Source organism: Eptesicus fuscus, chromosome 1 (assembly GCF_027574615.1).
Source record: "Eptesicus fuscus isolate TK198812 chromosome 1, DD_ASM_mEF_20220401, whole genome shotgun sequence".
In the NCBI taxonomy this organism is placed as follows: Eukaryota; Metazoa; Chordata; class Mammalia; order Chiroptera; family Vespertilionidae; genus Eptesicus; species Eptesicus fuscus.
In genome coordinates this window covers 91,039,718-91,055,280 of record NC_072473.1, presented here as the reverse complement: position 1 = coordinate 91,055,280, position 15,563 = coordinate 91,039,718, and the positions used below count along the sequence as shown (strand labels likewise).

Sequence of the window (15,563 nt, the reverse complement as noted above, 5' to 3'; positions counted from 1 at the left end):
CTTTTTAGCCTTTGCCAACCTATGGGCACAATAGGGTAGATAATTATTGCTTTAATTAGCATTTAAAGTTGTTCTTGAGGTTTATTCATTTACTTAACAAATATAATTCAAGACCTACTATGTTCCAAACACTGCATTAGGCATCAGAGGTATAATGGTGAACAAAAATGGCTGCTGATCTTATGGAGCTTACAATCGAATGAAAGAGACATGAATCAAATGATACCATAAGTAAGGATAAGAGGGCAACTGTGATAAAGTTCATGAAGAAGAATTACAAAGAGCTCTGAGAGCATAAAATAGGGGACTTGGGCCACCAGGGAAGGCTTTCCTGAAGAAGTGATGATTAAGCTGGTAACTGAAGGGAGAGTTGGAATCATAAGGTAAAGCAGGGAAGGAAGCTTTCATAGAGGGAACAGCATGTGCAGAGACCCAGTGGTAGGAGGGAGTGTGATGAGGCACTTGAAAGCAATCCAGTGGACTCAGAGCACAAAGAGTGAGTGACAGGTCAGGGAGATAGAAAGGGGCCAGGAGATTCAGGCTGGCCAAGTAGGTTAAGGACTTTGGTCTTTATCCTAAGTACAAAGTGAAATCATTGAGGACTTTAAAGCAGGGGGATGACATGATCGGATTTGTAGTATGAAGAGATCACTGTGGCTCCAGTGTAGAGAACAGAATGACAGGGAACATGAGTGGATGCAGGTAGACCATCCAAGAGAGCAGTAGTTGAGATGAGTGATAGCGGTAGTGGCTTGAAGCAGTGTGATAGTCTTTTAGATGGAGAGCCATGCATGGAAACAAACTCTGGTAGTATCAGGACAGATACTGTGGAACCCAGAATCAAACAAAAATGAATAATCACCAAGTCCTGGCCTATCTCCATCTAGTATCTCATTTGAATTTATTTCATAAACCCTGTTCCAGCTCAGGCTTCATCCTCTCCTGTCAGGAGCATGTACCAGTCATTTCTGTAGTCTCCAGTGCCGCCACCCCCAATTTCTTTTCTGCACCTATTACCACAGAGAGTTTTCTTTTTAAAAATATATATTTTATTGATTTTTTACAGAGAGTAAGAGAGAGGGATAGAGAGTTAGAAACATCGATGAGAGAGAAACATCGATCAGCTGCCTCTTGCACAACCCCTACTGGGGATGTGCCCGCAACCAAGGTACATGCCCCTGACTGGAATCAAACCTAGGACCTTTCAGTCCGCAGGCCAACGCTCTATCCACTGAGCCAAACCGGTTTCGGCGAGAGTTTTCTTAATAACAGCTTTATTGAGATATATTTCAATACCCTACAATTTACCTTTTTACTTTTTTTTATTGTTGTTAATCCTCACCCGAGGATATTTTTCCATTGATGTTTAGAGAGAGTATAAAGGAGGGAGGGAGAGAGAGGGAGAGAGGAAGAGAGAGAGAGAGAGAGAGAGAGAGAGAGAGAGAGAGAGAGAAACATGGATGTGAGACACACCCATTGGTTGCCTCCCGTACACTAGAGATCTAACCTGCAACCTAGGTATGTGCCCTTGACTGGGAATTGAACCCATGACCCTTCCGTGCTTGGGCCACAGTTCTAACCATTTAGAAAAACCAGCCAGGGCCAACTTACTTTTTTAAAAGGTACAATTCAATGGCTTTTAGTATTTCATGGATATGTGCAACCATCATCACTACCTAATTTTAAAACATTTCATCACTTCAAAAAACAACCCTATAGCCTTTGGTAGTCACTCCCCATTCCGTTCCAACCTTCCCAGCTCTAGGTAAATATTAATCTGCTCTCTTTCTCTGTAGAGTTCCCTATTCTGGGCACTTCATAAAATTAGAATCATACAATATCTGGTCTCTGGTGACTAGCTTCTTTCACTTAGCATCATGTTTTCCAGATTCATCAATATTGTAGCATGTATCAGAACTTCATTCCTTTTTATTGCACAATAGTATTTCATTGTATAGACATACCACATTTTATTCATTCATCCATTGATGAACATTTGGGTTGTTTCCACTTTTTGGCTATTACGATTAATGCTCTTATGAGCATTCATGTACAAGTCTTGGGGTGGACATATGTTTTCATTCCTCTTGGGTATATATTTAGGAATGGGTCAAGGATGACTTCGTTGATTCTGACATATGGACAGGATAAGTGGTGGTGCCATTCTCTGAGAAGAGGACACTGGATGAAAATCAGATTGAAGGTTGAGTGAGGAGATGATTTTTTTTTAGATATGTTGAATTTGTTTCTTTTGAAATATCCAAATAGAGTTATCAGATGGGCAGTTGGATACATGAGGTTGGAGCTCAGCGAAGGGCTTTGGCCAGGAGGTGCAAATATGTGCTATATTGAATTTTTACATTTTTAAATAGTCATCAGAAAAGCATTCCATGTGACTCTATTGTAGTGATCTTTGAAAAAAGTTAAGGCATAACATTTGAAGTAAAACTCAGGGAAGGTGATCCTGCAAAGGCTACCAAATATACAGGTTTTAAGTGGCCTAATTTGACTGAAGAATAGAACTTAGAGTACCTAGGAGAGGGTATGAACTGTATACCCTTTACCCAGGGTGTCTATCATGAAGCCCACAGACCCAAACGTGGCTTGGGAAAGGGGCAGGAGTTGTTTGTGCCTGCCTGAGATATTTGGCAAAAATAACTAACCTAATTCACCTAACAACTAATACAGCATTCACTATATGCCAGTACTGTTCTAAGTATTTTATAAATTTAAACATATTTCATCCTCATAACAACACCATAACATAGCTACTCTTATCATTATCTGAATCTTACATGTAAAGAAGAGTCTGAGGCACAAAAGGTTAAGCATTTGGCCTAAGATCACACAGCTAGCAAGGGGCATACTGAGATTTAAAACCTAAGAGGTATGGCTCCAGAGTCTGTGCTTTTTTTTATGCCAACCCACATGAATTAGGAGCTTCTGACCAGCTCAAAGTGGGGACTTTAAAAGGATATATATATATGGAAAAGTTCACTTGCTATATATGGAGCATCTTCTTTGAAAGGCAAACAAGATTTAAATAATGTATTCAAGCCAAGAAAAATTTGGTGAGCCCAGCTGTCATTGCCTCATGCCTCATGCCATGAATTTTGCAAGTCGAGTTCACCACATGTGATGGAGAAAGCAATAAAGAATTTTCTCTGTGCTCATGTCTTTAATCATGAGCAGTTTATGAGCTATTTAGAGGAGATTGATCCCAAGTATGAAGATTTACTGAGCTGCCATCTCCAATCAAGAACTTTTTGGATTAAAAGTGTCTCCAAATCCAATTTGTTAGACCCCAGTGATTCACAGGATTATGTTTTCTTAGGGATGTGATGAGAAATCTGAACACATTAAACTTGAAACTGTAGGGGACAAACAAAAGCTTTTTTTATTTGTTCAAGGAAATGCGACTCTAACTGGACATGTAGATTGGGCAGATTTGACTGGAAACCACTCATTTTCCATTGCTGAGCTGTCTTGACTTTGATGCATTCATTGATTTTGAAGAATGCTGCACTATGTTTGGTGGAAAATTAGTTACAGTTGTGTGAGGATTCCCTTCACTGTATGTGGGGGTAGGGGTGCAGAGGAGAGTTTAGGATCCCAAGAGCCCTGTGATAAAGTTCATGGGGACTGGAGGAGGGAGTCTTAGACTTGCAGAGCCAGGAATCTGTAAGCAAAAATGACCAGAGTAATAACACCAGGGTCAAAGCCAGCTTCCAGGCCTGCCAGACATGGTTGATTGTCCGGTATTTAGTATAGCAGTCATGGTAGGGTGCGGGAGGCCCAACTGAATTTAAGGTAAAATGATGGGATAGTCAGTTTTTTAAAATAATATAACAGTTTAAAATATATTTTATTGATTTTAGAGAGGAAGGGAGAGAGAAAGAGAGAGAGAAACATCAATGATGAGAGATAATTATTGATTGGCTGCCTCCTGCATGCCCCCCACCGGGGATCAAGCCCTCAACCTGGAATTAAACTGTGACCTCCTGGTTCATAGGTCAATGCTCAATCACTGAACCATGGCAGCCAGGCTCTAATATAACAGTTTTATTGAGATATAATTCACATACCACTCAATTAATCTGGTTCATAGGTTTTGATGAGTAAAGACAGTCCTTTATTTTCATAAACCAACAAAATATAACTTAAAAGACATTTTATGGTTGCTTTGGGAGTACAAATATTAGGTTGTCATTTATTTATTTATAGTCTGCCTATGACTAAATGATCAAACCCACTACTATTATGTATCAACATTCAGCTCAGTTAACTGGATCCACCAAGAATTTTCCAGGTTAAACATTATCCCAATCTCTTGGGTGGGATGGCCAAGGTCTAAACAAGGTTAAGGTCTTCCTGTTGCAGCTGAAGTGTGTTCTCTTCCTTAAAACTACAAAAGTGAAGCCCTATTGGGAGTCTGTCTCTGGAGCCCGCATGAGACAGGCCCAGGCTCAATAGCTCCCACTTTTGCAGTTCATTTTGTTAAATATTAGTGTTCTGCTCTCATTGAATCAATAAAAATTGACCAATAACCAAAAATATGCCTATAAATATGAACTTTTGAGTAAATACAGTTAAACTTTTTTTAGATGCTTTTGTATTACTGTCCCTAAAATCCATATTGTTGAATAGCCAACATGCTATATTTCATTATTACTATCCATTTATGTGGCCTGTACATATCTACATCTTTTATTATGTGACCTACAATGAAAAAAATGTGGATACTCCAACTTAAACTTTCCTAAAATATCAGGTTTCTTGTCCATATTTGTGATGAGAACTACATGGATGGTCATTTAAACCTGTAATCTCTGATAAGGGTTTAGAGAACTGGTATTTTTTCTCTATTGTTTATTGAGGGCTAATCTATTTATTTTGGAAACAATAGAAGTTGTGGTTGGTAGATATTCTGTTATGAAAGTTGAGAAGCTTGACCTCTGGTCTCAGATAAATGGAAGTTTACAGGACCTCTGTAGTAGGCCAGGGAACTACTTACAGTGAAGCCAACATGTCAAAAAGCGCTCTGTTGAGTTCCTGTGTTCCATATTATAGAGCATGGTATTAACCAATAACCTGCCATGATCATAAAAAGACCTCAATGCTATTCCAGCTCAGCAAAGTCCACATGGATGATATAGGCCCCCTTAGAGTAGTGGGAGTGGGGAATACCATATGAAAGCAAGCTTCAATAAAAGGTGATAAGCTCTTATCTGCACTTGAAGCATGGTTATTTCGGCTTTGCTTATTTTAGAGATCTCTTCCAAGTCCTCATACTTCATGTCTCTGCACAGATAACTTAATGTTCTTAATTCTGAAACCTACCCCTGCCCCCATATACACATCCATCCATGCTCATCCTCAGTTTTGACTCCAGTTCAACATAATGGACTCACGCTATTGGGATCCAACCCCGAGCCTTTGTTGACCATCTGGCATTTCTCAATTCATTTCTTGTTACTAGGGTTTTATTCTCAGGTTTCATCCTGATAAGATAATTTCTTTTTAAACAATATATTTTTATTGATTTCAGAGAGAGGGGAAAGAGAGAGAGAGAGAGAGAGAGAGAGAGAGAGAGAGAGAGAGAGAAACATCAATAATGAGGTAATGAGAGGGAATCATTGATAGGCTGCCTCTTGAACACCCCCTACTGGGGATTGAGCCTGAAACCAGGGCATGTGCCCTGACTGGGAATTGAACTATCACCTCCTGGGACGCTCAACTACTGAGTCACACAGGCTGGGCAAGATAATTTCTTTTGTCTTATTCATCCATCCAACTCCTACTGCCATCCAGGTCTCAATTTAGTTATCACCACCTCTGGAAAGCCTTACTTAATTATCTGAGTCTGAATTAGATACCTATCCCTTCCTAGGGTCTCAGAGCATCCCATTGTTCTCTTCATAACTCTGTAGTATAATAGTCTGTATATCTTTCAGCTGGACTACTGCAATAGCCTCCTAACTGGTCTTCTTGCCTCCATTTACCCCTTCAACACACTCTATTCTTAGGCCAAGGGAACTTTTGACAACATGAGTCTGATTATGTCACAGTCCTGTTTTAAATCCCTCTGTGGCTTCCCATTGCTTAGGGAGGAAAAAAACCTTCTAAGGATGGCCTAGGGCCCTAAACTATCTGGCTCTATGCCCACGTCTTCAGCTTCATTTTATACCACTCCAGTCTCTCTGTACTCCAGGAACACCAGCTTTCCTACTGTTTCTTGAACAGAGCCTTTACATATGCTCTCCTTTTGTCTGAAATGCTCTTTCCACTCCACCCTTTCTTCACTTCTCAATTCGAACATCTCTTTCACCATGAAGCCTCCTATACTGATATGCTAGACTGAGTCAAATCTTCATCACCACCCTCTGCCATTATAGGTTCTCAGGGTATAATAAATATCTCCCTAATTGCTCTGATCACAGATGTATTTTTGCATTTATGTGTGTGATTATTTGATTATTGTCTGTCTTTCCTACTAGAGCATAAACTCCATGAAAGCTCACCATTGGTCTTCAGTACCTGGTCTAAGACTTGGCATACAATAGGTACTCAACCAATATTTGTGGGATTAACAAATCACATAGTGATCCTTGTGTATAGGAAATATATAAAAGTGGGCCAGATAGTATTTCTCCTTTTGTTATGGCTTCCAGGAAGCTAAGAATCATATTTAAAGCTTAATCTCAACAATCATATTAATCCACTAGAAATAGTATATTGGAATTCTCTTTTGATCCTGATATTCTATTCCTAGTTTGTTGACCCATAAAATCTGTTTTGGAATAAGATGCTGTGTGTGTTTATGTGTGTGTATGCGTGCAAGCCCTCATGCTCATATGCACATATGTATAGATGCAAAATGTTCAGAGATTGATACAAGTGAAAACCTTATTTTAATCAACGACTAATGGTGGTAATGGTGAAGCCAATATCTCATCAAGGTTTCTATTATATTTTATCAGCCTGTGTCTTATTTCAATCTTTTCACTGGGCTTGTGGTTCATCTGTAGACGACTGAAAGATCGAGACCTTGTTTCTCTAGATTCTGTACCATGTCTAAGGCCTATTGATTAATGTCCTTCAACTCACAGGACTTACTGTTTTCTGTAACCTTACTTTATCCTGTGAAATGTAACACATCCAGAAGATCTCCTAAAACATAAAGATATAGCAAAAACCAATATTTACAAAGCAAACACCCATGTGACCACAACCAGGTAAAGAAATAGAACATTGGTATTTATGGTCTATACTGTATGTTGGATACTGCCTTATGACACATCTGGCATTAATTACTTAACTTTTAGTGCATATACTGTATTTTCCGGCGTATAAGATGACTTTTTTAACCCAGGAAAATCTTCTCAAAAGTTGGGGGTCGTCTTATATGCCGGGTGTAATCTTATAGGGCTGGTATATCCCAAACTTTATACTTTAACTGGAAAAGTTGGGGGTCGTCTTATACGCCCAGTCGTCTTATATGCCAGAAAATACGGTATATCTAGTCACCCCACTTAAATAGTAAGTACCTTGAGAATGGAAGCCATGCCTTATATTTCTTTATACCTCCCACAATGCCTAGGGCAGTGCCCTAGGTATAGTAAGTATGCAGTGCATTTTACATGATTATACATTTTATATTAACTCTATGACTCTGGGAAGACCTCTGAAGACTAATTTTGGCAAACAAGAATTGTTTGAGGAAACACAAAATTGTATCATTTGTCTACATCAGTGTGAGTGAATCAGGGGATAAGGATAACTATTATATCATGATGTGGGCAGTAAGCCCAGCCTTCTTTTGAGTTCTGTCTCTTGTCTAATGTATAAAGCCAGCCAAGGATTATTGCAGTAGCTTCCTAACTGGTCTCTGTGTCTCTAGTTTGCCTTCATTCAGTAAGCTGTTCATCTGATGATTCAAGTAATTTCTATAAACATAGATCTCACTGTGTCATGCCACTGCTCAAAAACCATTCATGCAGTGGTTCTCCAGCTGTGATGTACCTCAGAACCACCTGGAAAGCTTGTTACAAACCCATACTTCTTCCATATGAAAGAGCCTGATTCAGCAGGTTCGAGGTGGGGTCTAGGCCTCTGCATCTATAAGAACTACAGGCAAGTCCATTGCAGTTGGTTCAGGTATCATCCATTAAGAAACAGGGCTTCAAAGGCTCTTTATTCCTTAAAGGTTGAATCTTCAGCATCCTTAGCATGGCACACAAGGTCCTTAATAGTGGCCTTTTTTTAATGCTGACTCTGTTCCATCTATGCCACTCCACTCCCATGTCACCGTCACATCATTTTCTAGCCTGAACTGCTACAACAGTGTTCTGACGCCTGAGTTCCAACTACTTTAATCACTCTCTGTGCCAATCTTCTCCCCAAGTTGGAGCCAGAGTGACCTTTCAAAATTGCAGATGTGTTCCTATCACTCCCCTGCTCAAAACCCTCCAGTGGCTCCTCACTATCTAAGGGACAGTTCCTTTCTCCAACTGGTTCAGGTGGTACAACATCGGGATGTCATGAAATAATTGATCTAGTAAATCGCACCACATGAAATGAGACGCTTTTCAAAAGAACACTTCTGCGAGCAGAAAATATGTCTGTATTATGTGTGTGTGCAATACAAAATCATAGCCATAAGCACAGATGTCCATGAAAAATAAACTGTTGAATTAGGCATGATCAGTACTGGGGTTGTCTGTTTAATATTCATTTGCTATTCATTCGTTCTTTTTGTTGCTTGCTAGCACATACGCAGAAGCATCTGTCAAAGATTTAGGAAAAATTTATGGTTAAAAAGTTAAAATAGTGAAATTTCTACCCATTAACTGATTTTTTTTTTCACTTTGAGTATCCATCCCATTTGCACTGGTATGACATAAAATCTAAGCTCTTTGGCATGACCAATGAGACTCTTCCAGATCTGACCCCATCTTATCTTCCAGCCTCATTTACAGCAACTGTCCCCCGCTCTACTACTCTCTCGGGCAGGCCAAGACTTGCAATTTCCTAATTGTTCTCTGTCCTTTATTACATGCTCATCTTCTACTGTCCCCCCGCTCCCCCCCTCCTTTGCTGGCCAGATAAACTGCTACTCATACTTTAAGACTCTATCCAAAGACTTTTCGAGGTGCCTTCTCTCACCTCTCTGGGTTCCTACCTCCCAAGGTCTTGCTCTTGACTGATTTAAATCGCTTATCACATTACTGGTTGTTTGTGGAGCTATCTGGCAACTGGCCTGGGAGCTCCAACAGGTCATGACAAAGCCTTAGGAGTCCTTGTTACCCACTCTTGTCCCCCTTGAGTTCTCTGGCACTTAGCACAGTGGCTGATGTGCAGTGGGGGCTCAGTGCATATTTGTGAAATAAATGAGTAAAATTGCAAAGGAGGCAAAGCTTACTTTTCGAACTCCACAGCTCCCTACAGGGGTCCCCTCTCCACCTTTTTTTTTTCCACCCTTTCCCCAGCCCTTGGCACTCCATACCCTTACGCTGCTCACTGTAGAAATCTTCCAGGATCTACCATTATTGCTACAGCCCAAGCTTCAAACTTTTCCCTCAGTAGCCTACCAAACTTTACCAGTCTTGTGTCTCCAACCTCTGCGCTAGATTTGAGATAAACCAGTGGTTCTCAAACCTTAACATAAATGAGAATCCCCTGGAGGTCTTGTTCAAACACAGAGTGCTGCGTCCCAGTCCTGGAGGCTCTGATTCAGTAGGTTATTGTTGGTGGTGGTGGTGGTGATGGGTGGTGGTAGTGGTGGTAGTGGTGGTTGTGGTGGTGGAGGCTGAGGATTTGCATTTATAATAACTTTCTAGGTGCTGCTGCTGCTGCTAGACCACATTTTTAGAACCACCGTAATAAAAATGGACAAGCAACAGGAATGCAAACAAAGGTATAATTTTAAAAATATATATATTTTTATTGATTTCAGAGAGGAAGGGAGAGGAAGAGATAGAAACAGCAAATGATGGCCGAAACCGGTTTGGCTCAGTGGATAGAGCGTCGGCCTGCGGACTCAGGGGTCCCAGGTTCGATTCCGGTCAAGGGCATGTACCTTGGTTGCGGGCACATCCCCAGTAGGGGGTGTGCGAGAGGCAGCTGATCGATGTTTCTCTCTCATCGATGTTTCTGACTCTCTATCCCCTCTCTCTTCCTCTCTGTAAAAAATCAATAAAATATATTTTAAAAAAAAGAAACATCAAATGATGAAAGCGAATCATTGATTGGCTGCCTCCTGCACGCCCCCTACTTGGGGATCGAGCCTGCAACCCCAAGCATGTGCCCTTGGCCGGAATCGAGCCTGGGACCCTTCAGTCCAAAGGCTGACGCTCTATCCACTAAACCAAACCAGCTAGGGCAAACAAAGGCATCCTTAATTCATCTTGACTTAGCCCCTTAACTGAATTTCAGATTCTGTCAGCACTGTCTGGATTTGGTTAATCCCAGATCATTTTCCCTCTGCTTCACCTTGTCATCCTCCTCCCACTTTTTGGTCTTTTCTTTCTTATTGTTCTCAGTTTCTTCACTTTACTTGATTAACCCCTCTCTTTCTCCTTCATAAAGGCTAAGTTTCAGGACAAAGCCCTTTCCTGATCTCTTGGCTCCATTTCACTGTCCACTTCCCCCTTGCTGTTCCCCCCATCCAGTCTTAGTACCCCCTACCCAAGCAGTCAGTGAGCTTTCTAAAGCTTGGCTCCAATTAGGGCCCACTTCCTTCCAGCAGGGTGGCCATTTCCCCTCCTCAGGGAGTCTGGTTCCACAAACAACATTGGCATGCTAATGACAGTCACCTGCTGGCTCTGGGAAGTCTGCTGTTTGCTCCAGCTTCCTTAAGGACAGTGGGATCACTGAAAATACCACATTTACATGCTTCCTTTCATTTAGTCATTCAACACACTTTGATTGAGCACCTGCCAGACACAGTGCTGAGCCCAAGGGACCCTGGCAGGTCACTTAGAACATGAACACATGTTCATGGTAGTGCCTGAGAGTCCACAATGGCTCTTCATGAAGGGGATCTTTTTTGTTTGTATGTTTGTTTTTAGTGATTTGAGAGAGAGAGAGAGAGAGAGAGAGGAAGGGAGAGGGAAAGAAAAAGAAATATTGATTGGTTGCCTCCTGGACACACCTGACGGGACCAAACCCAAAACCTGGGCATGTGCCCTGACCAGGAATTGAACTGGTGACCTTTCCGTGCATGGGATGATGCTCAACCAACTGAGCCACATCAGCCAGGGCATGAAGGGGAACTTTTGGCCACACTCATCAAGGTAGGGACAGACATTCAAGGCAGAAACTAACTACTCATGAGAGCCCTCCTTTCTGCTCAGCGCCAAAGATTGGGAGATTCAAACCCAGGGAGTTTCCAAACTTCTTTGTTGAAATACACATTATAATCCACACCTCCCAGTCATTGGCCCACTGCATTGAGTGAAATAAGGTATGTGAAGCCCAGAACATAGTGAACTAAAATCTCTCTACACATAGCCCATGCACACTGACATACACACACTGACACATGCACAATGACACATAAACCAACATACACATTGACATGTACATACTGACTCACACACCAACACACAATACTGGGGCACACACCTTTACCTACATACACACTGAAATTACACACTGACATACACATCGATATAGACAAACTGAAACACACACACTGGCCAACATGCACCAACAAATACAAACATAGGACTAAAAGCATGCCGACACACATACATTGACACATGCTGAAACACAAACAGACAGCAGACACACACACCGACACATAAATTCACACCTACTCAAACATCAACACCAACCCATACCCCACCAAAACTGGGAGGCCCAGGCCCTAGGGGGACTTGCAGATGTGATGCAGGGGTCAGGTCTGGGAGGCATGAAAGGGTTGCAGGAGACTTGAATTACACACTTGGTTCTAACCTGAGAGGTCCAGTGGTTCGGAGGAGGACTCCACAAGGTTCCAAGGATCCCTAGGGACAGGTGGGCAGAGTGGACCACACTGGCAGGCCACCAAGGATTCTGCGCTAAGGCGCTGGGGGGAAATGTCCAGGGCTTTGGTCAGTGCAGAGCGAGCGCTAAGGCCGGAGGGCAGTCCGCCCAGAGAAAGGCAGGGTTCCCACGCGCCCAGTACTCCGCCTGCCCAGCTCCGCAGGCTCTACCCAGCTCTGGGTATCAGCTCTCAGCTCTGGCTTCCAAACGCCTGCTTCCGGTCCCACCACCACCCAGACCCCACGTCCACCACACCCCACCCTTTGCCAGGGAAGACCTGTCTCCCTCCCAGTCACCCATCCTGGAAGCTGCAGGTCAACTCTGACCCTCCCCTGCCTCCGCATCCGATCCTGGCTCAGCCCTTCAGAGGTTCCTCACATACAGCCTCCTGGTGTCTCTTCTTTCTTATCTACATCCCTCCCCCTATATCCAAATCCTCGGCTTTCCTGTTTAGGACACGCTTAATCAGTCGCTTCCTGAGTGTCAGGCCCTAGGCACGAGGGCTGCTTCGTGCGGAGTCCTAGTTCTTCAGGTGCACTCCTCACCCAAGGAGCAGTGAAAAGCACGGTCCCAGCAGGGGGAACCCAATGCCAGAAAAGCGCTTTTCATGTGACCACCCCATTTCTCTGCCTTCCTTCCTTCTCCACAGGCCTGGGCCACTGGGTGGGGTCCCTTTTCCCTCTCTCTCCCTGGTTCCTGTTTTGCTGCTTTCCTCCCTCCCGCCTCCCCTTCAACCGCTGGGCCTTGGCCTGGCTGCTGAGGGGCCTCTCCCCGTCCGGACCCGCTGTGGACCCGGTTTTCACCCCCAGGCTTGTCTCCCCTCGCGGTCCCAGATGCCACTCTAGGGTCTGGGTCCCCCTTTGAGACCAGAGCACCTGCCCTTTTGAGGACTGGAGTGCCCCACCCCTCAGGCCTGGGGCAGCCAAATCTGCCAGGGTTCCCCAGTCCCAGGGAACTAGCAAGGGGCCACTCCTGGGGGGAGGGGGGAGGGGAAGGGGGCATCAGGGCTGCAGTGGTGGAGAGGTGCCAAGGGCAAGAGAGGGGACCCGCAGCGGTGGCTGGCCAGGAGGAAAAGGAAATCAGACAGGCATAGCCTCTGCCTTCGAGGTTCTCCTGGGCTCACCCAGGGTTTAGGGACAACCAGGGGGCGGCTTACAGCCACTGGAGGCGGCTCCTCCTCACTGCCCACTATCCCGGCTCCACAGAGCTGGGGATCTTCATCCCCAAGCACCTCCTCTGACTCCCCAACGGTCCAGGCAAGAGAGGGAGGGGGTAGGCGGTCTGGGGCTGGGTTTGGAGAGGAGGCCTGGGGCCCATCTGTATTAAGTACCCAACGGTGGTGGCTTGGCTCCATGAAATTACAGCCCACAGGACCCGAGGCTTAGAAATCCTAGGGCAAAAGGGGCGCTCCATTTCTGAACTGCTGGCCTCGGACTCCGCTGGTCACAGATGAGTTGCGGGGCGGCAGTGCGGCTCCCCCTACCATCTCCTTTCTAAGCTCCACTACGGAGCTGCAGGTGCCGCAGCAGCTGCCCCCCTCCGGCCTCAGCAGCATTCCCGGGCCATGATGGGGGCTGGGGGGACGGGTGTCAGGTGTGGTGGAGCGTCGAGACTCCAGTGGCGGGCGCTGGAACCCCTGCACCCTGATATCTCGGTGGAGAGGAAGAAGGGGTCTAGAGGGCCTGGGGGGAGGGAGGGAAGGACTGCGGAGCTCAGCCGCAGAGCTGTGCGCGGGAGGGGGAGGGGCAGGGGCTCCCCTCCAGCCTTTGGGGGTCTGGAGACTCGGGGACGTAAGGCGAGAGCAGGGGGGTGTGACAATTCAGCAGAGGTCGGGACGTACCATGGAACCCAGTGGCGGGGGTGGGGCAGGACGTGGTCACTGAGAGGAGCCCCCGCCTCCCTTCGCAAAGGCCAGCGACTGGGGTTGTAGGGAGAACTGGAAGCGCGCTAGTAGGGGGAAGCGGCGCGTTAAATCCGTCCGCTCCCCAGACCCCACTTCCGAGGGGGTGGGCGATAGAGGGGAGATTGGGGTTGGAGCAGCGGCAAGGGGGCTCCTCCCTTGCACCTCCCCCCAGAGGACTTGGTCGCGCCCAAAGTGTAACACTTTCTCTTTGTCGGAGGAGCTCCCCTGTTTCCCGTGCTGGATCTCCCGTTGAGTAGGCGCCGGAGGCAGCCCTGGAGGAGGCAGGAGCAGTTGGAGGGATGGCAGCGACCGACATAGCTCGCCAGGTGGTGAGTGCGGGGCTTGGGTGTCAGGACCCGGGCCAAGGGCCTGGGCTGGGCAGGGGAGACCTGGCCATCGCCACCGCCTTCGCGAGGAGGGCAGTGAGCAGCATCCAGGAGTCAAGGTGCGGTGGGACTTCTGCTCCCGCGATCAGCGGCTCAGTCCCCCAGCCAGCCCCCGAGAACCACAGTGGTGGCGGGCGGGTGGCCAAGGCTGCGGGCCGGCGGCTGAACTTGAATTGCCCAATATCTGCTATAAGCGCCGCCGCTTCCCTCGCTGCAGCAGCGGTCCCGCCGATGGGGCGTTGCCGAATGAATGGCTGCAAGAGCCGTCCAGCCCTCCTTGTCTCGGGCGCCCCGGCCTGGCTTCCTGGACCGCCGGGCCGCGCCCCTGCGCGCAGCTGCCCGTTGCGACTCGGCCTCATTGGGAAGAGGGACCCGGGCCTGGGGTTAGCCTGGGGCAGGAGTCGGTGAGTGGTGAGGGGGGCGGGGAGGTGACTGGCTGGGGGAGGGATTCTCCATATGCATTACATATGTGACTGCGTCTGTGAGTGTGTAGCACTGTGTGCGTCTGAGTGCACGCGCGCGCACTCGTGCCTCCCCGGCGGGCGGCGGCGCCCCGCTGCTCTCTGACCCTGGATGAGTCCGCCAGTTTCTCTTGAGTGTGCTCACCTTCAGGGTGAGTGTTCAGACGCCTCTCTGCTTGTGCTGTGTGTCTCTGGGTCCCATTTGTGCCTCTCTGTGGGGTGCAGTCCACTGGCCTGTAGGTGACTGGCTGCGTGCTTTGGCAGGGTTCCCAGCACCTGACCCAGGTTGTGCGGGCCTCCGGGGGTCTGTAGTGGCGCGTGTTCAGTGTAACTGGGCTTGAGTACCAAAATCTGTGGAGCTGGCTTCTTTCTATGGGAACTCAGGAAAATAACTGTGAGGTTTGCAAAAATGGTGCCCTCTCTCTTTTTGTTGGCAACAGACTCGGGGGAGAAAAATCTTCATTTAAAGAACTGAAGTTTTCTAGCCCGAGGTGTACACAGAAATCATGTTGAAGTGACCCAAGGCCCCATGTTCGTTTGTTTTTAGATCAGAAGTTTGGTTGCAAAGGGAGGGGATGATTCCATTTGGGGGAACAACCTAGCCTTTCTATTCATCCATGGGTTTCTGGAATATTCAGAAGCCCACAATTACCAGCACCCTGAGACCAGGAAGGAGAGTGAAATAGAGGTAGTTCAAATCCCATGACACCAATTTCTACTTGATGAAAATCTCGACACACACACACACACACACACACACACACACACACACACGCGTTTTAAAAC

General features: G+C 46.1%; 1 protein-coding gene across 2 annotated transcripts in view; it reads left to right on the top strand.

The window, feature by feature from the left end:
* The first annotated feature begins 14,137 nt into the window (after positions 1-14,137).
* The window catches only part of SEPTIN6 (septin 6), a 66,048-nt gene continuing 64,622 nt past the window's right edge, over positions 14,138-15,563 (top strand). For both annotated transcript variants that reach the window (XM_028133105.2, XM_008156847.3), the window contains exon 1: positions 14,138-14,259. In XM_028133105.2, coding sequence (XP_027988906.1) covers positions 14,230-14,259 — 30 coding nt within the window. In that variant the 5' untranslated portion in view covers positions 14,138-14,229. The remainder of the gene's footprint in view (positions 14,260-15,563) is intronic.